Raw genomic sequence first — 28,000 nt, 5'->3', positions numbered from 1 at the left:
GACACAAAGGCGTGGTTGGTGGACAGTGCTGTTGCCATATCTGATGGGAACAAGCTGCTAAGTATTAGGGTTATATTGTACAATTACAATGAACTTGAAGCCTCGTATGACCGATTCATGATTGATGTTCTTATTTCCTAAATGTTTAAAACAACTTGTGGCAAATTATCGTATCTATTGAGCTGGCAAACATCACGCCACTCTGGATCGGGTCATCAAAGAAAAATCTTTTCTGCTTCATTTAACCGCCACTGAAAAGGTATTTTATATCAATTCATCACATTATTATCTTATTCCCCTCCTTAAGCAAGGATTAGCATTTGCCGTATAGACAAATATATAGAGACATATTTTCTGGTAATTCATGATTTTCTTTGCGAATAACAAACACTCTGCCAAACACTGACAGCAAAGCTTGTGTTAGAAAAAAAAGCAAAGAACTGTTTGAAGTTCTGAGGTAGCAGGCGGTTTTTAGTTATAGAGATTTGGTGGAAAAGACATTCACCTCTGCGAGTGTTAAACAACGAGGATTCAGATGCCACTGATGTTTTTACTGTGGTAAATTAACCATCAACAGCATAATGTGTAAATAACCTACTATAGACGTATCTTCATATGAATAAAAAGCTGTTGTTAAAATGTAACTTAAGCTACTGTGTATTTGTTCCTGGTTCCAGCGGCTGTGTATATGAGTGTGGGAGGGTTTTGTTAGTATGTCTCCACTTGTCACAACCTACATTTTACACCCTGTGGGACAATAAGGCGTTTGGTGTAATTTCACAAGGCCTCGAATTGTTCGCATGAAGATGGCGCTGGCACACAAGCACAGAACCCAAACCTGTCAGAACTACAAGTGACAGATAAATGTAGCTTTCAGCATCATAGGCGTGTGGTCGGTGTTTGAAGCGAGGCCATTGGATGACACTTGGATGCATGTACCTGTACAGTGTGAGCGATAGAAAGATCCCTCAGTCTCCCAGCTATGAATGTATTAAAAACAGGCAAAACGGTACCGAACCTCAGTGGCAGGGTGTCAGTAGACGGTAACAAGTGTGTTGTTGAATATAATCCTCCTCGTGCTTCTTACCCCCCTCCTCTCTACATTTCTTTATCCTTCTCTTTCTTGGTCTCCCGGGTGCTGCTCTTTAAAAAGTCGCTCCTGAGCAGCCGACAGAAGAGGACAATATTCATGGCCGTCATGATGGCCATACCCACGCTACCCAGCGTGTAGGCCAGGAGGGGCACGTTGTCCCTGTTGATCACCAGCCAGCGGGTCATCCAGGCCAGCGTGTTGATGCGGAACACCACGTATGTGCCCAGGTTGATCATGCTGTTGACCCGGTACAGTGTGCCGGCGGCAAGGTTGGCCATGCGCAGGATCTGCCTGAGGTGCAGGAACACAGAGTTTATCTCCACCAGCAGGGCCACCACGGCAAAGCCCACGTAGTGGCACGAGACCACGGAGAAGCCAAAACAGGCGATCACCTGCAGAGGAAGAGGAGCGTCACAATTGGTTGTGGCAGAGCATTCAACAAGAAAAGACTTCAATTCATTATAAATGTGCTGGATGAAGGGTTATCATCCGAGCCACAGCCGTCCCAAACTAATGTATCAAGGAAGTTCTACCTTTAACTTGAAGATATACACATGGCCCCTATGATTGATTTCAGTGCTGATGTGGAAAGCCGCCACTCCCACAGCTCATTTCTGCTGAGCAGTGCTTATGAAAGCCTGTGATTTAACTAACACATACACTCCACAAGGTGGCAGCAACTCCTTTTAAAACCAGTCTGAAAATGGTAAAAACCATCAACTCCTCAAATCCTGTCTCCTGTTCAGCCAACTCTCCACAGGAACAAGGCACCAGGCTCACACCAACACTCATTCACCAGCTTCATTCACACTCAGCACACACTCACACTTGTAGATTGTATTTTCAGACTTTGTAACAACTAAACTTCCATGTTAGTGCATTAAGAGTGGATGTTGGCAGTGAAGACGAGACGGTGAAAGAAGAGCACTAAAAAGTAGCCAATTGGTTGGTCACTGGGTAGTTGTTACGAGTCATGGGATACAGTGTGGTGTGAGAAAATGTCCTGAACAATCAGTCATGGCTCATTTGGAAATGCCTCTTGTGTTTGTGCAAGTGTGTTCCTTGTGACGTCCCATGATGTCCCCTCTAATGTGGAAAAAAAGGTCATACAACTAGTTGTTGTACGTTAGACAACAAGGCATGTGAGGAAAGTCGGGTGTGGCAGTCAACACTATCCCTAACTGCCAACGTCACATTATAGCAGATGCATGTTACTGACGAAGAGGTTAAGTTCAAAAAGGTTTTCTTCACTGGACACGCTTCAAATTACCTCCAAGTTTAACTCGTGATAGGTTGTAAGGTTACAAACTACCTCACATTAAAATGTCATCAGAATAGTTTACGATGGCATCAAGACAACACAGTGTCCTAGTTCACAGCCAATAAGATGGATCATTCATTTTAAAAGATAACTCGCATGAACAGCAGTCAATTAAAAGGGGAAACTTTGACCTTAAGTGGTACTGAAAGTCACTAGAATATTGAACCCTTGGAGCAGAAATCATCATTAAATCTATTAGAAATCTGGCAAGAAGTTGCCAAAGTGTTGGACAGACATCAGCAACCTAAGGCCTGTTGCTATAAAATAACCCATCACTATGAATTGAACAATGAAAAGTGTTTTTTTTTTTTTTTTTTTTTTAAATTGTGCCCGACTGACTGACACACACAATATTCATAGTACAATACAAACGCTTCACCAGTTACCAGCTCATAACAACGGCAATGACAAACAATGACAGTGAAAGCAACACAAACAGCCTACTGACATCAAAGTCAGAAAAGTAGAAGGGAAACGGCTTCGTCAACAAGACGGGTTTTTGTTCAGTACAAAAATAAGACACACACACGATGTCAGTCACTCGTCTGTGACATTTCACCGTGGCAGGACAAGTGTCTCAATGGAGGTGATGCAGACGCTGACTCGGAAAACTCCTGGATAAACAAGGTGTCATAATGACACCCTGTTATCCTTGAGGCTGGCAGCAACCATCAAATAATAATAATCAAACTGGAATTTAGGGTTTTGTCAACATTGGTAAGCAAAGCAACTATAATTATTTGTTCCTAGTGGCTTTAGCTCTAGAGTGGGGCTTAACAATAAAATGTTCCCTAATTGATCTTTTTTTGCTAACAAAAAAATACAAATTGTTTGCAGGGCTTGCACATTTGAATTTCTTTCTATGGCAACCGAAAATTTCTGCCCACTTTTAAGAATAAAACATGAATTAGAAAAAAAAACCTAAAAAACCTAATATCTTAAAATCACAAGTAATCTGCACCTGTACTTGACAAAATAATTTTTGACTGAAATAAAACGAGATGGAGAATCCTTTATTTGTGACAAAAACAAAAACGCTGTCATGCTGAAGGACACTGCTTTGTTCTCAGGTCGCACGTTGTGACCGATGTGATAGCAGACAGCAAAATACAACTCCAAAACAACAAAGGGCAGGTATGGATGATGGATGGATGGATTTTAAATCATTTTAACTGACAGGATCCAGGAAACATTTACCAACTCACTGGCAAAAGCAGGTGCCAGTAAATTGAACAAACAATCATTGATAGATAGATAGATAGATATATGCAGTTCTGTGCACACAAGCTAAAAAAAAAAACTAAAAAAAAAAACTATCTCGCAGTGAATCCATCTTTCTAAACAAGAGGAGAATCAAAATTCAATTATTATTGTTATTGTTATTTTTTTTTTTTTAAGTTTGTCCTCAACAGAGAGCAGACAGATGAAACAAGCTATGAAACGTGAACCTATACAATCTGGCGTCCTGTCATTTCAGTTTATAGTCAGGATACCCACAGAAAAAAACAACATACCAAGGGATGTGTTTTCAGGTTATGAAAACACACATCCATGGTGGTTTGAAGCCAAGACACCAGGAGCTCTGAGGATCCTTATCCTGTTATCCTGAACATTCAAAAACAAGACCATGCACTCTGATTAACCTGTGTAAGGACCCGCTTACACACACACACACACACACACACACACACACACACACACACACACACACACACACACACACACACACACACACTCACCCGAAGGCCAGGCCACAGCTTCAACCATATTAACCAGTGGTCTTTAGCCTAGCTCATCTACAGTTTAAGATAATCTGCGCAGATATACAACAAAACACAGGACCGGAGGTAAAAACATCTACGATAAGATGATGGAGAGGAATTCAGTCACAAAGGCTCTCTGTTACTTCATTAAGTTGCAAAGGAGATAGAAGCAAATAAAAACCCGACATCCTTTGGCCAATGAGATCCTTCCAGAAGTTCACACGGGCGTCTCGTTTTATTGGTGCGTTCTATCAGCCAATGACATTTGTCCGTTACGTTATCTTGGTATAAGCGCCAATAGTAGAGCAGCTCACAGGGCGACAAACCTCTTCCCCACAGTAATACATTTTCTTTTCAAGGCTCCTATCTGTAAATGAACAAGTGAAACATAAAAAGCTTGGACCTGAAAACTGATCGGACCATAATAGGTTATCATCGGGTGATAATGTCCCCGCATGACCAGCAAACCAGATACCAGGCAGCTCGCCAGCACTGATCCTGGTGGCTCTCTGTGAGCATCTCTTAATCATCCATGAAAGATGGGGGCCAACTCCCACTTCCAGCCCTGCTGTCAGCACACAGCACTGAGGGGGACTTCCGGTAATCCCCCCAGCAGCCCCTGGATCTATCATGAAGGGATTGATTCAGCATTACCTGGATTTGTCACAATAAGCTCGGCTGAAGCTTGGCTTTCACTTACAGCAGCAGAGCCAGCACTGTCCAACTGGACCCTCAGTAGTCGGCCAGAAACCGACATACTGTAAATGACCCCTGTCATTATTTCCAGCATTTCAACCACAATGGAACAATAACAATAAAAAAAATTAAGTGGTGCTGCTTTAATGTGATCTAAAAAGATTACAATACCAAATTAAATTGTTAAATTTATTAAATTGAGGCGAGCATTAGTTAAAGAGCGAGTGTTATTGTGTGGGCGTGGGTCTGAAGTTGGAAATTTGAAGCTCCCAAATTTGAGGACGATTATGCAATATGAAAAAAGTCTTCAGAACAGCTACCGGAACTTGTGAAAAAATATTTTTCCAAACTCCAAAACGAACTTGAAATCTCAACTTTTAATTAGAATTGAACATCTGTCTCATACAGCTTGGCATCAGTACACCTTACATTATAGCCAGCTGTATAAATTTGAGACAAAGGGCTGAAAAACAAAGCAGTGCGAGTGTTTGTTCTCTGCATGTTCTCCCTGTGGGCTCAATTAGATGTACTGTAGACCCCGGTGAGGGACCATCACCCCGTCCCTCTTTCAGGGGGAAACACTGGGTGTTAAGATGGCAGGAGAGAACAGTTAGAAGTATGGAGATGCCGAAATCAAAAGCAAAAAGGAGCTCTGTTGTGGAGAGAGAGAGAGAGAGAGAGAGAAAAAAGTCTTTGCTTTGACTTCAAAGGAAACAACAACACTTGCCAGAGGTCAACCTTACATTCACATGATAAGAAAGTTTGTGTTAAGATTACAGGTATTGATTAGTTAAACAGCACAACAGTAATCAGTACTCAGGAGACTGACAGGAGACCCAAGGCCAGAAAAAGCTGATAAAAGGTCTTTTTTTTTTTCAAACATTGTTGCAAAGCAAATGGTGAAATAACAGCCAGAAGTCCATGTTTTTTTTTTTTAAATTAAATTTTGAAAAAAAAAAACCCACCCCCCCTCCCAAAAAAAAGCATCGATGTTGATGCAAAACGCAGAAATCAAAACAAGTAAAACCGCTTTGCATATGCACCATTCAATAAACATGACCTACGCAATCAGCGATACCGTTTTTTGGGAGTTTGCATATAATAATCATGATGAATGAATGTCATCTTATTAATCATTTACTGCTTCAAAAGGTCTGCACTGATAAACACATATGCGTTATTTCCCGTCCTTCTAAGATATAAGCTCTCCACACTGCTGCTGTTCCTAAACATCCACTACTGGACAGGCGTTGCTTGCTTTACACAGCCCAAGGGGGCAGTAAAACGTGGAGAGGAAACCACGACGCAGCTCCGTAGAGAGATGCCGGCCATCTGGCAATGGGCAGACCGATGGCGGGCTGATGAGAAAGGCGGGAGGGTTATACAAAGAATCAAAGTCCTTCAGGAGAACGTGCAGCTAGGAAACACGAGACAATAATGAACCCGCATGCACAAGAAGTCCAAAGTTTGACAAAACACACAGGCTTGTCTAGAGGTCATAACTACTATCATGCGACCTGCATGAACTCCGTCAGCTGACAGCATTCCACTTTCAGCGCCTCCCAATCACACACATCTGGTCACGAATTCAACAGATGCGCACAGACATAATTATTCTGCGGAAATGCAATCAATTATCATCGTGTGGCTTTTCATTTGCAAGTGTGCGCACGCTCCATTTCAAGTACAGACTTAAGGGAACGGCGTACGTTTCCTCATTTTCACGTGGAACTGACTGTTTGGTGAATGTTGCTCACTTAAGGTATTCAGTCACTGGGTTTGAAGGGAGGAGCAGTGGTTTGCATTGCCTCCACAGTGCTGTATGTCTCAGGCTTTACCTCTGAAAAGAGTGGCCAAAGACACATTAAAAACTAGCGATGCCTTTTCCAGTACATCTTTGCACTCATTAGGACTGACCGGGAACCACCTGAAAGCTCTTTACATGTGATGATATTCCCAGACGTTCCCAGTTGAAACACTTTCTCTCTGCATTATGATTTGATACTTCAAAGTTTGACAAAAGGCAGAAGAGATAAACATCCCCCTAAAGAATTGAGAAACAGCACTAATTACCATCCAGTGGTGCACCACCATTGTACTTCCAAATGGAGCAGCAAATGCACATTCTTAAAAGAACAGTTCAGCATTTTGGCAAATAAGATTTTTTTTTTTTTTACTGAGAGTTACGGTCTTTACTCTGCGGGGGAGTTTCCCCCCCCCCCCAAGATTAATTTACTTGTTAGTATATATTTTTTGTTCATGTCCCAAGTGTTTTAGTGCAGAACAAGAATATTAGGTGGCGGAAAAGCAGGTTTTTCTTTTTAGAGGGAGGATTTCTGAGTTTTCGCACGCGAGCAAAGGCATCAACCAATCGGTGTGTTAAAGTGGAGCAGCTCTTCTATGTGCTATGACATATACTGCACTCATGAAGCACAATATGCAACGGAGCAGAAGCCATTTCTAGTTTTCTCATTTACGTGTAGAGGTAGAGATTGTTTGAAAAGTTTTTCTGCTGTCTTTTAAAATTGCGGGTCGTTAGCCCGATGCTGTAGCAGCCGACCCGTTATCCTCAACCAGACATGCCAACCTTGCTCTCCGTCTCTCTCTTTCCCTAAAGTTCAACATCTGCAGGTTTTAGTTTGCTTGACATTTGTTGATGCCTTCAGCTCTCAAACACCAACATTTCTTTCCCATCAAATGCATTACATACACTATTGATGCAACAGACATTCACTTCCCACATTTATCCTTTTAAAAGGAGACGTCACATCACAACTCCTAATGACAATGTTGATCGTGTCTCCAGCCGCCCGATGTTATACATCAGAAGTTACATAGACAACCATTTCAAGGACAACATGCGCATTAATGTCGCCAAAGAACTAGCCCGGCAGGGTAGTGAGTCGGTTTTGTGGTCTACTTTAGGGCTGTGTCATTTTTTTTCTGTCATGCCTCCGCCGTGTTAAAGGCCTGTAGATGTGAAGACTGACACCGCTCTCATGTCTCTACAGTAAATACATAGACAGCAGCCCCTTGGTTTATCTTGGCACAAATACTGGAAAGGCAGCCTCATCCAACACAACCACATATCCATTTTTGAACAGATTTTTCACTGGAATGAACAGATACGTAAAAACCTATTTCCAAAAAAGTCAAATTTTTCCTCAAAGCAATTACCGTATATGAAATACAATATTTGTGTAATAAACAGGTCTTTAATGCTTGGCATCAACACAACCAGGAAAAACTAAAACTGACAATCACTGGAGATATCAGGTTTGCTGTGAAACCAAGACACAGAAGTGGTTAACTCCACTTAACACAAATATTCAATGTAAGATTGTTCCTACGCTCTAATCTCGCATGTTTGTTCACCCTCCCACACGGCTTTTGGAACCATATACCAGTACTGTGGTCGTCCCACAGCAGCTGGATCTCAGCCAAGTTCGTTCTCTACCTTTTAAATGTTTGTGTTCTGGATCACTAGGTGTGGCACTCCTGAAGAACTAATGCAGAGTTGCTACTTTGCCACACCGTGCTTTTCATGATTGACTAATAGCATGCTGTCTGATATATTCCTCAGATTTCAAAACCCGCTGACTGCTTTCACAAGCATCATTCCTGGTTGTTATGCAAACCGGAACAAATGTCATCTCTTTTTCTTTTTTTCTTTTTTTTCTCAATGGACACTTTTGCCTTTTGAAACTCTTTGGAAAGCGTGTGTATACGACTGTAGCACAACTGCTCTTTTCTGACAACTATAGACCGAAGACACGTTATAGCAGGCTTGTTCACACAGCTTGATTTGCACTGGCGTGTTACACATGTAACAAGTCTTAACCTCAACCTATACTTTGTTGCTGAGCCATTACCTGCCGCTTAGCAACTTCTCTGTGGTTGATAGAAACAAGAAGTTTCCATTTGTGGATATTTCTGTTTGTTGCCTTTGCATTATAGGAGTGTGAACTGATACAAACACAGTGGGCAAGGACATTCCTCAGTACTAGACATACCATGGGGAGGGAAAACTAAGCCACAAAAAAATAAGATACAATTCCACAAATGCACAGAGGCTCTCTGGGTTGCTGCCATGTGAGGGGGCGGCGCAAGCTGCAGAGAGTAGGTGGAGGAGTGGGGAAGGGGGAGATGTTTGGAAGTCATACAAGGATATGGGGGGGGGGGCATTTTGTGTGAAATATGGAGCAGCGCTGCAGCACAGAAATATTTTGAGGGAGAGCACACACTTGCAGAAGCCCTCTCAGGAAGTTAGAGGTTGTGGTTGTGTGTGTGTGTGTGTGCGTGTGCGTGTGTGGGGGGGAGCCTGAGGTTCATGTGGAGACCAGATGTCAATTCTACTGTGGATACACGGAGAAGGAGGGGGAACCATCGGGGTTTCGCACCAAAAAAAAAAAAAAAAAGACACACAAACAGACAAAAACTCATGTACATGGTCCATTCTCTCTCGCTGTCATCATTATCCTCAATGTGGCCTGGTGTCTTGGTATTGCACAATCTAGCTCAGCTCAGCAAACCGTTTGTTTGACTAAATGACGCAACATGCGTACTGGTTAATCAGGTTCTAAAAGGAGAAAAGATGGAGAGGATCTGTAGTCATGTCATTCCAGTGCTGTGACGCCAGTGACAACCAAGTACGGTATGTTCATATATCCAAAAGGTAACATTCCCTGTTGGCCTCATGACACTGTGTCACACTCCACCCACAAATACCCATTTTAGTTCCTAGTAACTTGAGACAAGTTCCACTCATAGCTGAGGTTGGTACAAGAGGAGCCACTAAGACCAAAGTGGGAGCGAGATTGAATTTGAAAATTCAGCAGAGAGGATTTCTAGGTCACATGGATACAAACACACAGACATGTGTTGTTGACTCGGTGATAACTAGAAATCCGACAATCAACTGGACGCCTTAAACGTGTTCCTTGTCAACATACTGTACACCGGAGGTCTCCAACCTGTGTGCGTCACTCAGGGTGGAGCTCAACCGCCGCTGCACTGTTTCAACAAGCTCAAGGTAAAGGGCTTGAAAGACTTAAACTTGGCACATTAGTCCATGATCTATTGTGGCATTTACTTTACATAATCCAAACCTAAGGAAATGTGACTGATAATTAATAGTTGCATATTTTTTGTGACCGGCCACTTGGGATGATTGTTGCAATGTTGGAAATGGCAGAGGACAGTTGTTAAGTTAATTACTTCCCCAGGGTGTTAAAAAAAAAACCACTATCATTATATATTTGTGCATTTATTTGTTAGTATTTCATATCACTAATGTCCGTCAAAATCTAAGAGCCCAAAAAGTATAACGCTTTACATTGGAAACGGCACCGATCATCAAATAGTAAATCAACCTTTTATGTCCTGATCTGCTTTAGAGGCGTGTTCGCTGTGGCCCCTCCCTGCAAAGATAATCAAGTTCTGCTTAATGAGAGAGGGGAGAGACATTTATGGAAAAAATAACAACAACAACAAAAAACAGAAAGCATGCTGCAAAACCTCTAACTTTGCGAGAAGGCAAAAAGAGAAGAAGGGCCAAACTGGCTCTTGGGGTTTCCACTTTGTATCAGCAATAAAAATCTCAAATGAACAACATTAGACATGGCTACTGTTACTCGCATGCTTTTATCCTTCGTGGAAAAATAAAATAAAAATAAGCTGCCCTTCTGCTTCTGTGTGGCATTCTTCTCCTCTGGCTCACATTTTTAGTTACAAGCTCACTGTTTCCAGGAGTTATTGGCGAATGAGGCTGAAACGGAGGACTCAACATGGGGAAGAATTGTTTTTGAAACCTTGGTTTTACAGTACTATACAATTAGTTTAACTTCAGTTGCCTTTGGTGTTAAACGCAACTAATTCATTCACACCACCAAAGTTACGCAATAACACAAACCAATCAACTCCTGGGTGCTGCGAACTCAAATTTCTGTTTATCAAACGGGTCTGGTTGCTTTCAAGACAGCATATTGTAGATGGATAGAACCGCTTTCTAAATGCTGAAAATGCTGTCTGACGGCAAATTAAAGTGGTGAAAATATTGTAAATGCAGCGTACACTTAAGCCAATTATTTGATGTGGCCTTTTTCTTTTTTTAAGGTAGCTAAATTCAATTTTGTTGCTGATCCTGTCCACAGCAGTACATACTTTAGCTTCTCCTCTGTGCCTGTATGAAAACAAACCTCTATCTACTGCAGTAGATGGGGGTTGGCATGGAAAAACACCTCATACAACCTCACTTAAAAAAAAGAAAAGAGGAAAAACCCTACACAAGGCCCTTGAAAGAAGCCAACCTATTTCTAGCAAAATTATTGGGCTTTCCTGTTTGCCGAAGGAAGCACAAGGTTACAACAGATGGGATCAGGCGTGTTGTCTGTGGCAGGACCCACATTCTTCTCAGACAGAAATAATAAAGCTGTATTCTCAACCTCACTCAATAAGGGGAAAAAAATAGAAAAATAAAACTTTCCATGGAGTGTTTGTCTTTATTATTTCTCCTGCATGGCGACAGGCATTAGAAGAAGAAGAAAAAAATGGCATATACCATGCAGATGAAACCCTCACAGTGGATCACAGAAGTGAAGACATGAGAACCAGGAATTATGTGGATTAAAGCTGACAACCTTAAAAGACGTGGTAGAGGTCAAAAACAGACACTGGAGAAGAAAAGTGACGATATAAAATGGTGGTTATAATACAATCTACAACACAACCTTAAATAGGTCTCTGGCATTACACTGCTCGGTTGTACATTACCAACATTTACAGAAGTGTGACAACTGTAGACGGTGTTCAGAGTTTCATTGAAGACACCACCTTGCATCCAGAATTTACAGTCATCTTAACCACCTTGTTTGTACAGTCACATAAGATTTGTCTGTAGCATGGCACATATGTATTGTGATGCTTGCTGGGTTCCCATGTATTAATATAAAGAAGCACAGGACCAAATCATGTCGTTTCTATCCGCCTCAAAATTAGCTCGTCTCCTCTACCACGTCACCAACATTACATTTTTAGTCTGGATGTGCCGTTGTTTAGCCATTATCATTGTAGGAAAAGGGAATGGAGAAATATGAATCTGTCAGCTCCCAATATTAGGAGAAGATTAACTAGAGGGCAACCTTCTGCTCTTGATCGTAAGCCCAGCTGGTCCTACCTGCTTCAGAGCTAGCCCACTGGGAAACCTCCTGGGACTTCAGATGACCAGTGTTTGCAAATCAATAACTGACCTGGTTGTGTTGCTTTATGAGCCTGTATTACACAACGATCTAATTTATAACTATGGCATGAAAAAAAATCCAAAGAGACCAAGATTGCCAGGGAGCTGAGGGAGGATGGCCTTACATTAAAATTAAGTAGCGAACATTGTAGAAAAGAATGAATGACAGTCTTTATGATGGTACAAAAGGGAATAAAGAGAAATCGAGTTAGCTTGCTGAGAAGCACAGAGAGCCTTGTGAATGAGAGAAGTCTCCGTCCTTCCCACACGCTAATGACAGTCTGAAGCCAGCTGGCGTGCCCAAAGCCCATTCACGGGACTTCCAGGAGGTGAAGGAGGAAAAAGACAAGACTCCCAGAAAAAAACAAAAACAGACACTTCTATCTTCTCTCAAACTCTGTCAAGCCTTTGTCACCAACAAACGGGCGGTGTTAGAGCCATTTCCTCCAACTAATACAAGACTAGACTGTGAACAAACACATGAAACATTGATTTCTCACCTGGGGGGCAAGAAAAAAAACATAAAACTTTTACCTTGTTTACAAATTATTTTGACAAGAAAAAATGACCACAATTAACAGGTCGGCTGTACGGCAGCGTTGCTGGTCTATCGTTACCCATGACTTGCGGATGAAACGGCAGCTGGTGTGCAAGCACTGTGCAACATGTGTTGCCTGTTAACTGTTTAAGAAGAGACCCCCACCCCCCCACCAGAGTGTCAAGTGACAATGGAAGAAGGAGAGAGTCGGGCAGAAAAGAGCACCTTCTTCCCCCCTGCAGCATTTAAACAGCCTTTCCATACCGATTCAGACAGGGCAAAATCCAGACATAAAGCATTTGGGGTGTTCATAGCAAAATATCTGCAGCACTATTAAGTCCTGGAGGATGAGAGATTTTAATGCATTATTAAAGTGTTTGAGCTGCGCGACAATTCCCCTGTTGACACTCAGCAGTGCAGTAAGTCCAAAAACTCGATGAACACGCACGGCGAGGAACTGTCAAAGAATTGTCCAACGCAGTCTTCATAGCTCTTACTGTCCCTGCCTACTACATCATTCAGGAGTGGGAGATGAAAAGATTAACCCAGAGATTAAAGTGTGTTGATACAGGTATTTTACCAAGAATGTTTTTCATTTACAAATGTGAAAGTGGAGCATCAGCTTGCAATATGCTTTATTTTATTTTTATTTTTTTTACATAGCACCTGTTACATCCTGGGTGACCTGATTTCTGATTTCTACAAAAATATTTCCACACACTCTCGGTCGAAAATGTGTCAACACCAAAAGATATAGACATCATCAGGACTGCTGTACAAATCTACTCCGATCCTGGCTGAGATAATTCCAATAAAAACTTAAAACGGCTTTTGTGAGGTGAGTAATACACTACAACAACAAGAGCGAGAGCTTGGCAACACCCAACGCCAGCATGGTGTTGGGTGTAGGTCATGCTGCCATGTAGTTCTATATTGGCTCTTTAGGTCGTTCCCCTGTAGGTTTTCATGGTGTTAACAGTAAGGGTTAACTCATCTGAGCTGCTCTTCCCTCAGGAATATATCTCCCTACATGCCCGCCTGCTGAGGGATCACCATGTCATCAAGACGATTGGCTTTCATGGGGATCTGATAGAAAGTGTTGCGTGATTCAGCGGATAGTGAGAGGATGCGTGAGGGAGTCGGGAGGAGTTCAGCATTCTGAAGGAGTGGAAGGCATTTGAAAGAATGGGAGGAGGGCTGTGACGCTACCACACTGGAACAATTGTCTCTTTGTTGTTTCTTCACTTGGTCTTTGTGAAAAGACAAGAAATGCAGGTACTTTGTCTTACACATGTCGACGCTTCCGACAGGTGCGTTGGGATTTTAGTGTTCGATTTGTCTGTTGATTAATTGCTGAATGTTGAAATCCAAGGAGTGAGAAGCTTTTGAATAGATAAGATCAGAACTCCTGTTTTTAACAGTAAAGGTGAAAAGCATTTTGGCCAACATTAATAAAAAGCTTGTTTTTACACGCTGCCGTGATGCTTGAAAGACCTACCACGACATGATGAAAGAGGAGCTCCCAGGACTGGCCCAGCTTCTGGTTGAGCGCCATGTCAAAGAAGTCATAGATGAAATAACCTGTTGGGAAAAACAACAGGCGGAGGTTAATGTCATCTTTCGGTTGAGCAATTCATTAATCAACCAACAGCCTCTTTTGATTAAGCGTGTCAGGGGGGGGCCTGCTTCCATGACGACAGCGATGGCAACCAAGATACGTCTTGGAGAGGGGCTATTCATATCCCCCACCCCCCACTCCCCGTCCCGCCACCAGCCGTAACCATGGCGACAGCTTTTCAGAACTCTGGAAAATTAATGAAGGCGTTGAGGATGGGAATGGAGGTGCACAATGGAGCTCGGGGCTTTGGTGAAACCCCATTATGTTGGAAATTAGACATCAGGATCAGGATCCTTCTGTCGATGTGACGACATGTTTGGGTTCATTTCACCATTCACAAATATTCTACCTGCCGCAGAACAAAGAATCGTTAAAAGATAGATAGATCGATAGATAGATAGTTACTTTATTAATCCCACAAGGGGAAATTTTTTAAAAGATGACAATCAAGCATTTAACTGGTATTTGCATTATTCGATTTCCATAGTTCATACGATTTCAAAGAGTTCGGGTCAAGTTCTGCCACAAACAGCCAATTGATTGAATTGAACAAGGGACATATTGAATAAAAGTACCAGTTTACTGACATCTCTTGTCTCGCCCCTTTGTTTTTACAAGGATTCCTTCACTACTGTCTGACATACCCGTTTGAAAAACACTCAGAAGGAAGAATGGCTGAGAAAGAGAAAGAGAAACAACAACAACAACAACCAAAAAAAATAAATAATCAGTCTTGTTTTTTTTGTGTTTTTTTTAAAGATGAATTCTTCTTATTGTGCAACATGGGCCGGACGCCAATGTAAAGCCCAGACTGATGTCTACACAGAGAATACAGGAATTAGTTACAGTGACTTCAAATGGAGCCAACGAAAGCTTGAACTTAAGAGGGGGAAGGGGGGAGGGAAACAACCAAAAACAAATCCTCCAAAGAGAAATCTGCTACCGTTAAGATTCAATGGCATGCACATGAACGGGGAATTCCTTTCTTAAACCAGTTAGTCAAACAACATGGTTTCAGGCTGATACATGACTACGACAACACTGCTGGAAAGACTCAGCAAAGCCAGTAAAACTTGATTAAGACACCTGGCTTAGCCTCATACCGGCCGTGAACGTCACACTACTGGGGCGTTTTGTGAGAGGTCTGGGTAAACTAACTTGCATTCCTTCATGGGTGTTTACTTTATACTGTATTAACAAAATGTAGCCATGCAGCAACATTACTATCAGCATGTATTTTTTTGTTTTGTTTTTTGTATTAGACGCAACTCGGTACTCTATTGAACAGGTGAAACACCACGGGAAGAGAGAATTACTCTTTATAAATGATCATTCAGAGCAACAGAGAAATGTTAGTGTTGAGGAAAGATGAAAAGAGCTCAAAATTAGCCATAGGTCTTCATTCAAGAAGTGGAGAATCATTAATGGCGTGTCATTGGGAGGTTTGCAGCCTGGTAACACAGTCAGGATGAATCCACAAATCTGGAGCACAAAACTCTTCGGAAAACTTCTCTGGTGGGGAGGCTTCGGGAGAAACACTCGCATTAGAGCCAACGACTCCCCTTTTTGTTGCCACCGGTATCTCATGTGGACAATTTCCATAAATCAACTGACTTTTTTTGCGTAGTTGCTGACTTGGTGATGTCACTTGACTGTACGGGGTTACGCCCGGTGCCATGAGCTGATCATAATGCCCCTCATTGATCTCCACATAACAACACTGCTCCTCATTTCGCCAGCCTCCACGCCCGGCCTTCCTCTAATAATGTCAAACATCCCAGGAATCCTCCGGGAGCGCTGGTTGCCTGGCACAGATCCAATAAATTTGTGGATTGAAGGAGGGCCCACGTGCCACTTGTTGCTCTCGAATACTTTGAGCATTAATGAGAAAAAGTCAAAACAAGGCGAGTTGTTATTTCAGGGCAGTGGCATGTGCACCGTGGTCTGAAAAATCATAATGACATCAGACAAGATCTAATTATGCAGGTCTCTAATGAGGTTTACAAAAACTAAGAGGAAAATTCAGTGTCGCCTACATTGTGGATATTCATATTCTTCAAGAACGTCAGTCAATTTTACACTAAACAGCCAGAAAACTTGAGAAATGATGCAGCACATCAACAAGTCAAAGGCTGATTCATTGCGTAAGGAGTGGCACTGGTGCATAAAAAGGTCTGCCTCATTCTTACAAACAATGCAAACTTTGTAAAAGCACACTGTGCAAGTTATTAACATAAAATTAATTTAAAAGCTTTCTTGGTCAACTGATTAAACTAATGCAAGTCACTGTCAAGCTCTGACTTGCATTAGGTAGTTAAAATAAAACTTTTACATGAACTATATAAACCCGCTGATCTCCAACGGCCCTGGTATCATGTAGGAGATTGAGCCCAGATGGGATGGGTAACGTCCCGCGCTCACTCCTCCCCCCCGTCCCGAGGATGGCAACACCAACGTGTCTGAAAACACCTTCCACCAGCACCACCTGCAGCCCAGGCCTTTTGTAAACGCGTACTGAGCACTGGAAAAGGGTTACTCACCGATTGAAAACGACACCAAAGCGTGAGAAAACACGGAGTGAGTTTTTATCAGATCTTCTGCCATTTGTGGATGAAGGAAAAAGCTGGAAAGATAAAAAAAAAAAAAAAACTTTAGATAAATTGTTTCAAATGAAAACACAGTCGGAGGAACTTTATTTGAGAGCAATATTCACATTTAATCCAGTCAACTTTCAGTGCCAGTCACGCATTAATCTATTTACAATACGAATCAACAGTGTGGCAGAAAATAAAGTTTGCTCAACAATAAATAAATTAAACGATCATAAAATTACGTTGAAATATATTTAAAAGATGTTAAAATGAAATCGCGCCGAAAGATCCACATTCATGTTTGCAAGCTAAACATGTCCAAACAAATTATTTCCCATCGGATTCCAATTGAACTAAAAGATAAATAAATAAATCTTGTTGGGCTGAACTTACCAAAGCACCCCCCATATCGCAGTGATAAAACTGTGAACGCCCGATGTAGAGATGTTCCTCCATTTCCACGCGTTCCTGCAGGCGGACTCGGGTACGGGCAGTTTACCGACCCCCGCGTTGACCAGTCGGAAAAACCCGACCGAGCCGCCTGTGGTTAAAATCACCGAACTCAACTCCATTGCTGAAACGTTTGTCCAGGAGGCGAAGATGTCCACGATTGTGACCCACAGACAGACAGACAGACAGACAGGGGGCTACTCGTTAACGACAAAAACCGACACGCTCGCGTTAACACACCGGCAGTGTGTCCCCAATCATTTCTGATCACCCGTCAAGAGAAGAGGAGAGGCTTCTCAAAGGCAGAAAACACGTGTGTCTCCTTCGCGGTTAAGGCGTGGACACATCTGTCAAAGGGTTTCCCACTGACGTTGACTGAATAATAAGAGATGTTTCTGTCTCTAATAATTCAAGAAAAGCTCTGTGGTCTCCGGTGGAACCGGTAAATGTGAATGATGAGTGTAGGCGTGAAGCCTTGTTTACAGTTGTGAAACCGCCCTATTGTAAAACCCCATCCCTTGCTTGTGTAACTTTTTGACATCAATAGAAACCAAACAACAGCGTCTCCCCGCCTACTATAAAGGGGCGTGGCTAAAAGCACGTTACATATGTTGTGCTGCGTTCAAGTGCTGCCGGAAAGCTCAGGTTTGAGACATAATTTATCAATGATAACCTATTATTGGTTTTGAGTCATTGTTTTTCACGGAAAGATATTAAAATTCTCTGATTATAGTTTCTCAAATGTGAATATTTTCTGTTTGATACCAAAATATCTTTTGGTTGTGGACTGTTGTTCGGGATCAAACGAGACATTTTAGGCTGCACGTTGGACATTGGACTTTGGAAAACACTTGTCAACAGTTTTCACAATTTTCTGACATTTTAATGATCAAACATCTAATCAATTCATTGAGAAAATAATTGTTATTTTCAGCTTCTTTTATTATCTTTCTTTGATCAGATACGTCTTAAAATGGAAATTTTGCCAGATTTGGACTGCAATTAGGGAAAGATACAGCTGCTTCTATTTTGACATGAAAACTTTGATCTCTTTTGTAAAATGTTTTATATTTCTTAAAATTATGTCATATTTTGGTATTTTTACTGATGGGCAGGTACTGTTTGGGCATTAGTAGCCTATTAAACAATCTGAGATATCCAGCCCTTCTAAATACACTACATTATAAAACCATGTTAGTTGTTCTATGTTCCTCTTTGAAAAGCCTATTTCTTAAAACACCCAAAGCAAATTTATGTTGAGTTTACCCTTTGTCACCCACAGATTTCTCCAGCAAGGAGGTACCTGTCTGAGGCTGATGAAGGGTAAATTAATGCCAGCCTACTGATGATTACACTTTTGTAATTACTATCCAGAGTGATGTGAAGAAAATATATCAGCTGACATCCTTGTGAGAAAAGACTGAGTTTTTTTGGACAGAATTTTTTTATAGTCTATTTCTGTTTGTCTCTTTTAGAGAGAGCCGTTAATTACCAAAGCAACAAAGGAATTACGATTAATTCTTGTTTTATTTTCAGTGCTTATTAGCTTCGTACAGTTGAATTCCTTCGATAAAACAGTAGCCACCAATAGGTTTTTAATACAGAGTATATACCTTTTAGGAGAGGCAGAATGCAAACATGCCTCCGTAAAACAGACCGTCCACCCGAGGAAGTTATATCCTACGAACAGTTCTTTAAGGCAACACTACTACTAACTCAGACCGGCACATCCGGGAACTTTGCTTTTCAGAAAAGTGCCCGACCCCTTTTGGACTCTCCATAGACTTCAATGTAAAATAACGTTACAAAACCAATCTGCTGTAAACCACCTGATCAAAATGACTTTGAAAATGACACGACGGAACTATTTCTAGAGGTCATATTTACACTCTACCTGTCATAGAACACGCTGTGTAGATAAATAATTTAAAAAAAAGAGTTTAATTGTATCCCTCCTTAGTTATGTCACTTCCACCTTCCCATATATATATATATATAGTGGTGCCGTAGAGCTCTTCTATCAGGATCTTTTTGAGAATATAACGGGGAAACAAATCGTAGATAATATCTTCGGCGCCGGATAACGAGCTGTGGCAGGAGAAAGTGTTTCACGGAGTTCACTCAGAGCTTTGCAAACTGGACAGCCTGGAAAAGGTGGTGGAGAGGAGGACGCTGAACAAACTATTACCCATATTGGATAATCCTGTCCACCCTCTCCACCACCTGCTGCAGGGACAGCGGAGCACTTTCTCCAAAAGATTCCTCCAGCTCCGCTGTCACAAGGACAGATACAGGAGATCATTCCTGCCGACTGCAATAAGACTTTACAATAACTCACCTCTGGCAAAATCCATTACAGTACAATAACACTGTTGACTGTGTTTCTTGGTTTGTTTGTATATTATATATATATCTATATATATATATATAGTACTGTATATACTGTATATGTATATATATATATATGCATTTTATATTTTATAATTATATTTTTTACTGCTATTTACTGCTATTTTATTTGATTGCTTTTCTATTATTCTATTATTCTATTCTATTCTACTATTATTTTATTCTATTGTTTCTATTATTGTCTTATTGCTTCTGTATGTATGCTGCTGTAGCGAAAAAATTTCCCCTCGGGGATTAATAAAGTAAATACCTACCTACCTACCTACCTTTAGGGTTAGGAACCGACAGTCTGGTTAACTCAACAGGTAAAATATTCTACTTCACCAAGGTTGCTGTTAATGGTTCAGATTCCACCTTGGCCTTTTAATGGTGATTCAACTTCTGGTGAAGTTGAAACGTTTGGAGAAATTGAAAACGTTTTGCATACACAACACATTACAGGAAGATATTTAATATCACTGCAGACTCCCTTGAAAACATGTATAACTACTATCCAAAGAATGTCTGCGGCAATTTTGGTCACATTTGAATGAATATTTATGGACGGTGGAGTTATAGGTTGCAGTGAGCCGAAGGTTTGTCACAATGCAGATTAGCTCCTGGGAAGATTGGTGGTGCAGTGGTTAAAAGTATTGCCTCTTGGTAAGAAGCTTTGGGGTTCGATTCCTCCCTTTGGTATGACTTTAAAAAAAAAAAAAATCATGCAATTGCATGTCATCCAAATTATGAAAAAAAAAAAGTCATAATACAGCAAAAAGTTACCTAAAAGTCATTTTTGGGTCACTTTTTGGCCGCCACGCCATGGACACACCGATTGACGAAAATAAATTATTTTGATAACTTTTAATTCCAAACATGTTAAGAGGGCACAGACTAAATTTCAAGTCGGTCCGACAAAATCTGAAGGAGGAGTTTGTTAAAGTACAACGTGTGAATCGCCAAAACAGGCGACTAAATTAAAAATGGTGGACTTACTGTTGAGTTGACGTAATGGTGCAATGTAACTTTTTTGTACATCTTGGTGTAATACACGTGTCCAACGAATTTGGTGCACGGAGGTAAATGTAGCCGCCGGGGCATCTCTTTAGGGGGGCGCTAGCGAGCCATTTGGCCACGCCCACTCGTGACTCCACTAGAATACGAAATTTTTCGCCGGGAGAGATGTGTGTACCAACTTTCATGAAGTTTTTAATATGATAAAGCCTCCAAAAAGGCAATTCATTTGTATGAAGAATAGGGAACGAGAGAAATAATTCCTTGGATAACAATAGGGCTTTCGCACCTTCGCTCGGGCCCTAATAAGTGAAAATGAAAGGCAACCAGATCAGCAGTTGTTGTCAGTTTAGTAGAAACGGTGTAGAATTAGAAAGCAGATAGAATACTCCAATCAAAGAGCAGGTTAAAATGGACCAATGGGAGGGTAGGATAGAACCTAGCTCTCTGATTGGTCCATTCTAATCTTCTCTCTGATTGGTCTAAGCTGCCCTCTGATTGGTCTATTCTATCTGATTTCTAATTATCTATCTATCTATCTATCTATCTATCTATCTATCTATCTATCTATCTATCTATCTATCTATCTATCTATCTATCTATCTATCTATCTATCTATCTATCTATCTATCTATCTATCTATCTATCTATCTATCTATCTATCTATCTATCTATCTATCTATCTATCTATCTATCTATCTATCTATCTATCTATCTATCTATCTATCTATCTATCTATCTATCTATCTATCTATCTATCTATCTATCTATCTATCTATCTATCTATCTATCTATCTATCTATCTATCTATCTATCTATCTATCTATCTATCTATCTATCTATCTATCTATCTATCTATCTATCTATCTATCTATCTATCTATCTATCTATCTATCTATCTATCTATCTATCTATCTATCTATCTTAACCACTACGGATGTAATATACGTTTGGCCACTAGAGTGCGCTGCATTGTCGTTTTCTAATAAGCTGTTCTTTTATTAGAAACTCGGCTGTGACCAGGAGAGAGGCGGTTTCTGCCGAGTTAGAAGTGTTTGAAACTCTGGTGAGTTGAAGCACACGTCCCGCCAGCTTGTTAGCTGCTGTGACGCCAGACAGAAAGCATCATACACACTGTTCAGAGTTCAGATACTATTCAATAAAACAATCGGGAATATGAGAATGTGCATGTTGTATGTTAAAATGCAATGTGATAAAAAATTATGTATAAAAGTTATGAAAAGACATGTTGAAGCTCATCCGTTTATCAACGTTAAAACACCAGTTATTGTATGACAATGTAATTCAACTCATTATAACCTAAGTATATCCTTATTAGTTGGTTATATTTTATAACGTGTTAAAGATGAGAAAAAGAAGTGAGTGACGTCTCATGTTAGAAACAGGAAATGGAACAGAATAATTCATTAGTCTGCACTGTTTGTGTAGATTGTTTTTAAGATACAGGTAGGATCTGGAAGATTTCAGGATGGCGAACCGAGCCCAGTGAGACTGAGGACGGTCGGGGATGCGGTGTGCAGAAATCCACACCCTCCAGACACAGACCAAAACTTAAAGCACATGGCAGACGACAACAAACACGAGGAATGACAGAACGCACGAGGAGAGGAGATGGAGGGGGGCAAACAGACGGGGATCCTGACATATATGACATGTGACAAATGTTTTTAATTCATTGTAAAAAGGGGGACTAATTGTTGTATTTAACACTCACTTTTGTCTTTGCAGCAGCGGTGGATGAGGATGAAGAGGATAGCGCGATGATGAGCATCTCCCCCTCTAAGCTCCAAGTGGCGAGCTGTAAGTACAGTACTCTACTTACCGAATGTCAGATTGATGATGGCAAAGTCTGTTTTGTATATGTGATGACTCCTCTATTTGTTTCTGTGTCTATGTGTAACCAGCAGCAAGAACAACAGAAAAAGCAGACAAACAACCTGTCTGCAATGTGGAAAGCCTGAGTCTTGGTTTAAGACTGGTGGATCCTCCATCCATTTTTGTCTCAAATTTGAAAAAAGTGGAGAACAATAATTCAATTCAATTCAATTCAATTTTATTTATGTCGCGCTATAGCGCAACACAGGTTATTTCATGCCGCTTAACACATTAAAGTCCTGACAGCAGAACTTTACAGTATTATACAGAGAAACCCAACAATTCAACAATTCCCACATAAGCTAGGAGGGAAAAACTCCAACAGAGGGAAGGAAAAACTCCCTCTTAACAGGAAGAAACCTCCGACAGAACCAGGCTCAGGGGTGAGCTGCCTCGACCAGTTGGGGTTGAGAGGAGAGCAGAGAGAGAAAAGGACAGCATAGAGATCCAAAACATGAACTGCTGGTGGAGACGACGATCGCAGAGCAGAGACGTGCAGCTCCACGGCCGGGGACTTCTGCAAAAAGAAACTAAAATTTGTATCAAAAAGAAAGATTTTGAGTCTAACTTTAAAGCTGAAAACAGAAACTGGGAGCTGCTTCCACAGGAGAGGAGCCTGAAAACTGAAGGCTCTGCCTCCCATTCTACTTCTGTAAACTCTGGGAACCACAAGCAGAACAGCGTACTGAGAGCGAAGTGCTCTGCTAGGATTATATGGTTCTATAAGATCTCTAAGATATGATGGAGTCTGGTCATGTAGAGCTTTGCAAGACATCAAGAGAATTTTAAATTCTATTCTTGATTTCACAGGAAGCCAGTGAAGAGAAGCTAAAACTGGAGAAATATGATCTCTCTTGCTAAATCCTGTCAGTACTCTTGCTGCAGCATTTTGGATCAGCTGCAGGGTTTTTAATGAGTAATTTGGACATCTTAACAACAAGAAATTACAATAATCTAGCCCAGAAGTAACAAATCCCTTGAATTCTTTTTTCTGCATCACGCTGAAGAAGGATTTTCCTGATTTTATTAATATTACGTCGATGAAAGAAGGCAGTCCTAGAGACTAGCTTTATCCGGTGGCTAAAGGACAAATCTTCATCAAATATGACTCCAAGGTTCCTCACAGTTTTGCTGGAGGCCAAGACAACGTCATCTAGAGTAACTAAGTGATTAGAGAAAGAGTTTCTGAGGTGTTTAGGACCAAGTACAATAACTTCTGTTTTGTCTGAATTTAGAAGCAGGAAATTGTTGGTCATCCAGGCTTTTATGTCTTTCAGACACTCTTCCAGGTTTACTAGCTGATTTGTTTCATCTGGTTTTATAGAACGATATAGCTGCCTGTCATTTGCATAACAATGGAAGTTGATGCAGTGCTTCCTGATGATATCTCCTAATGGAAGCATGTACAAGGTGAAAAGTATTGTGCCGAACACTGAGCCTTGTGGAACTCCATAACTAACTCTTGTTTGTCTGGAAGACTCGTTGTTTACATGAACAAACTGGAATCTATCTGATAAGTAGGATTTGAATCAGTCTGATGAAGTTCCTTTGATCCTCGTAACAACTTCCAATCTCTGTAATTATAAAATGTCCCCTTGTGGGATAAATATAGTGTCTGTCCATCTATCTATCTATCTGCTGTGCTTAACAACACATCAGCGACAGTGGCTGGAAGGGTCTGCACAATTCTCTCCCTAATAGTGAGCATTTTATTGTGATTGTTGACATAAAGGTCAGTGAAGAAGAAAGCATGACTTTCAGGCAGCAGCAGAAAGAGCATCAGTCACCAATTTGTTTTTGCCGTTATTGCTGTTGTTGCCAATTCAGAATCACTAATTAACCTACAATGTTTTGGTTGTTGTTTTTTTTGAGTGGGGAAAAACCGGAGCGTCCGGAGAAAACCCATGTAGGTTGTGTGTGTCGTGTTCACTTTGATGCGACCAACTATGGGACGCCGCTGCCCATTAAATTGTTGCATTACAACAACATCTTGATTGTCTGATCAACTTCTTGAAGGAGTAAAACGTTTTAGCGACTCTTCTGACGAAGCGCCTCCACTTGTTGTCCTTCTTAACTTTGCACTTGGTCTCGGTGTTGACGTCTTTGTTGTTTTCCTCCGAGCTGATGGTCTGTGGACCTGTCAACTCCCCGGAGGGTGGCTCCTGACTGGCTTCTTGGTTGTGGTCTTCAGTGACTAGTTTCTCACCACTGGTCTCATTTTGGACCTCCTGCTGATTGACGTCTTGGTTGTAGACTTCAGTGTCTGTTATGAGACTGTCAGTGTAACAACGGACTGGCCGCTTACTGACATATAGGTCGCAGTGTGCAGCGGCTAATAGGGTACTGTCGCTGCAATAACCGCCAGGCTGCATATAGTCTTTTTGGTCACAGTCCTCTTCGTCCTTTATGACACTGCTGCTGTCGTCGTTGGAGCTCTGAGGGTTGCTGGATGAAAAAGGGATGATGTAGAACCTTCTGTGGTTGGATGCGCAGATCGGCGTCAAGGTCCAGCATCCTTTTAATCAGGTTTACCAGAAGGTGTAAATCGCTGTGGGGTCCTGTCCTCAACGCAATCAGCGTCTCCAGGTCATCAAGACGCCGGAGCGTGAAGCATCTTGTTTCCATTGGTTTCAATCCCGTCTCGTGAAAATATTCTCCTGGCGATTTTAAAATCCAGCGCTGCCGACCATTTTTTTTTTTAGTGGAAGTAATATGTTGAACCCGTCGCACGGTCCAGGATGTTGTCCGCTGGCTGGCCCTGAGTTTCAATGATGAATCTGAGAAGGTCGTAGTCTACGTCCACGGGGTACATTGGATACCCTACGGCCATCTCCACAGCTGTTACGCCCAGAGACCACATGTCAGTGGCCTCACTGTATGGCATATGTAACGCCACCTCCGGTGCCCTGTAGTCGATGGTCTGCAGACAGGTACCAGGACGGGCTGTGGATGCCGGATGTGCAAGGCCAAAATCAATCATTTTAACCTTGATTGGCAGCTGACGGCGGTCCACTATCATGATATTATCGGGTTTGAGGTCTGCGTGTATAATTCCCTCTGATCACAGGTAATTCAGGGCCGTGGCCAGCTGGTGTACAACCGGCTTCAGCTCTGCGATGGGAAGACCCTTGTGTTTTCGGTCCTTCAGGTAATCGTAGAGACTTTGGTCAAGGAGTTCGAACTCCAAACAGATGTGCTCCTTGTGGAAGAAAAAGCCGTTCCACATCACGATACTGCAGGTGTCTGGATCCAGACACCTCAGACGCTTCAATATGGCAATCTCCAATTTGGCCTGTTTTACGATTTCAGGGTGGCTTTTGTTTATCTTGACAGCCACCGTCTTGTTGCTTTCTGTGTTACGGCATTTGGTTACAAAACCAAAGCTGCCCTCCCCGAGGAAAGCCTCCACTTTGTAGCAGTTTCTGAGTGTGCTTCCTTCATAAATCTGGAGCTCTTCTGATGTTTTGTTGAGAAACATGTTGACGGGTGTTTTGCAGGAAATTGTTGAACGAGTCGAGTGTTGAACTGTTAAACGAACGCGAACGAAGAAACTTTGTTGAAGGTTGAAGCTCTGATACGCACTGAAAGAGTCTACACAAACATGCAGCCTAGTATTCCACACTCTCTATGACATCATCGAACCCTCTATGACATCATCGAACCCTCTATGACATCAACAACAAAGGCCACGCCCACCATTCTAGTGTGTGTGTGTGTGTGTGTGTTGGGTCGTCATGTAAATGTAGTTTTTACAATGTTAATAAATCCAGACATTAGCTATGCAGGATGTGTATCACACTTCGTTTTGTTAAATCTATATTATATTTGATCACTTCTGCTCCGTGGGAGAGAAGCCGTGTGAGTGTAAATTAAAGCTCATTTGCATGTCGTGTAGATTACAGTTCCGTGTCATTACTTCCTAATGAGATGTAGGTTGCAGTGCTACACGCAAGTTCACCAATCTCCTCAGCACTAACCACTGCACCACAGTGCCTGTGATGTTGTGACTTTCTTGTGTGCTTTTGAGGACAAGCTATAGTATGACTTTTATTTCATATTTTGGACGGCAATGCAAAGTCATCATGTCATCCAAAATCTAACAAAAAAGTCATACTGTATTGTATTGTAGTTTTTATCCAAAATATAAAAAAAAAAAAAAACTAATACTATGGCATGTCGTCCAAAATATGAAAAAAATAAAAATAAAAAAAGTCTTTGAAAAGCAAAGTTCCCGGATGGTGCCGGTCTGCTGTATCGGCTCACAAACTGTCGTGGATTCATGTTGAACAGTAAGTTTATTCCACGCGGAAATAGAGAGCAAGGAAAGCGTGACACTTTGATTTTGGAACAGCTTTTATGATGCACTGGTCCTGTTGGATATTCTGGTTGGACTTCGAAGCTCAATGAATGTTTCCTTTCCACTGTGGAAGACACCAAACACAGCGCTGTTCTCAGCCATCACCTGGTTAAGAGCCAAACCCTGTTGTGATATTAATGGTGATTTAAATAAAGGGTCAGGTCTGTATAATAATTGATCGGTGTGCACAGAAAGATTCACAAATGTATTTCCGATGCACACGTAAATATTTCTTGTTCCGAATATAAGTAACTGGAATATACAAATACGTGTATTTAAAAGCAGCTTTTTGTATTATTCATTAAAAAAAAAAAAAAACATTTTCGGATGTTGTTACAGTTATATACAAACTGTTTACCTTGCATTAACAAAATTATTATATTTCGTGAACCTCACTGCATGTTTGTGTGGATCTTTGAGAGACTTTTGAAATGAACCGATTCTCAAATGCATTTTTTTTTTTTTTTTTTAAACAAAGAAACACCTGCAGCCAGTCGGGTGTCTCCTCAGCCGACCAGATGATTATGATTATGATTATGATTTATTTTGATCTAGTGCTGCTCATTTCATTGTATCAACCTATTGATGTTAATATATTGATCTGTCGTCTTTGACAGATGGCCAAACTACTTCATCTATGATTTTTTTTTAAATGATTTTTTTTAAAGTTGTGTTTATGGACTGGAAAAGATGCAAATAAATTCTTGGGACCAATAAAGAAGTTCACGAGGTCCATCTTCCCTTGCCACATACAAATTCGAAGTAAGGTACACATGAATGCATTTATTACTCCCCAATAATATTACAAGTATGTATCGCCGTATTCTGAAATGGGCTAATGTGACGGCCCAGGTGGATTATGTAATTTCGTAACCTTGCGTGACCTCTTGAATAAGTAACAGCTTCTTCTCCCACTTAACGAAATAAACACTTTTCTATATTTTTATGATAAAAAAAAATAACCCTTTCCAGTGGTGGAAAGTATATTTACTGAAGTAAAAAACCTGAGGTACTTGGGTATTCTTACTTTATGCAACT

The 28,000-nt window shown here is 41.2% G+C and overlaps 1 protein-coding gene across 1 annotated transcript; it reads right to left on the bottom strand.

Moving 5' to 3' along the window:
- Positions 1 to 69: 69 nt before the first annotated feature.
- On the bottom strand, positions 70 to 17,634 carry tlcd2 (TLC domain containing 2). Its single transcript, XM_069689771.1, has 4 exons — positions 17,251 to 17,634; positions 16,807 to 16,889; positions 14,147 to 14,229; positions 70 to 1,485 (listed from the first exon to the last, which is right to left on the bottom strand). The coding sequence occupies exons 1-4, from the start codon at positions 17,427 to 17,429 to the stop codon at positions 1,099 to 1,101; spliced, it is 732 nt and encodes a 243-aa protein (XP_069545872.1). The 5' UTR covers positions 17,430 to 17,634; the 3' UTR covers positions 70 to 1,098.
- Positions 17,635 to 28,000: the final 10,366 nt, after the last annotated feature.

Source organism: Brachyistius frenatus, unplaced genomic scaffold (assembly GCF_029030835.1).
Source record: "Brachyistius frenatus isolate BFR_SWC_R1_liver_20210118 unplaced genomic scaffold, ASM2903083v1 Contig_1, whole genome shotgun sequence".
NCBI classification, from domain to species: domain Eukaryota; kingdom Metazoa; phylum Chordata; class Actinopteri; family Embiotocidae; genus Brachyistius; species Brachyistius frenatus.
The sequence above is the reverse complement of the archived record's forward strand: the minus strand, read 5'-3'. Positions and strand labels throughout refer to the sequence as shown.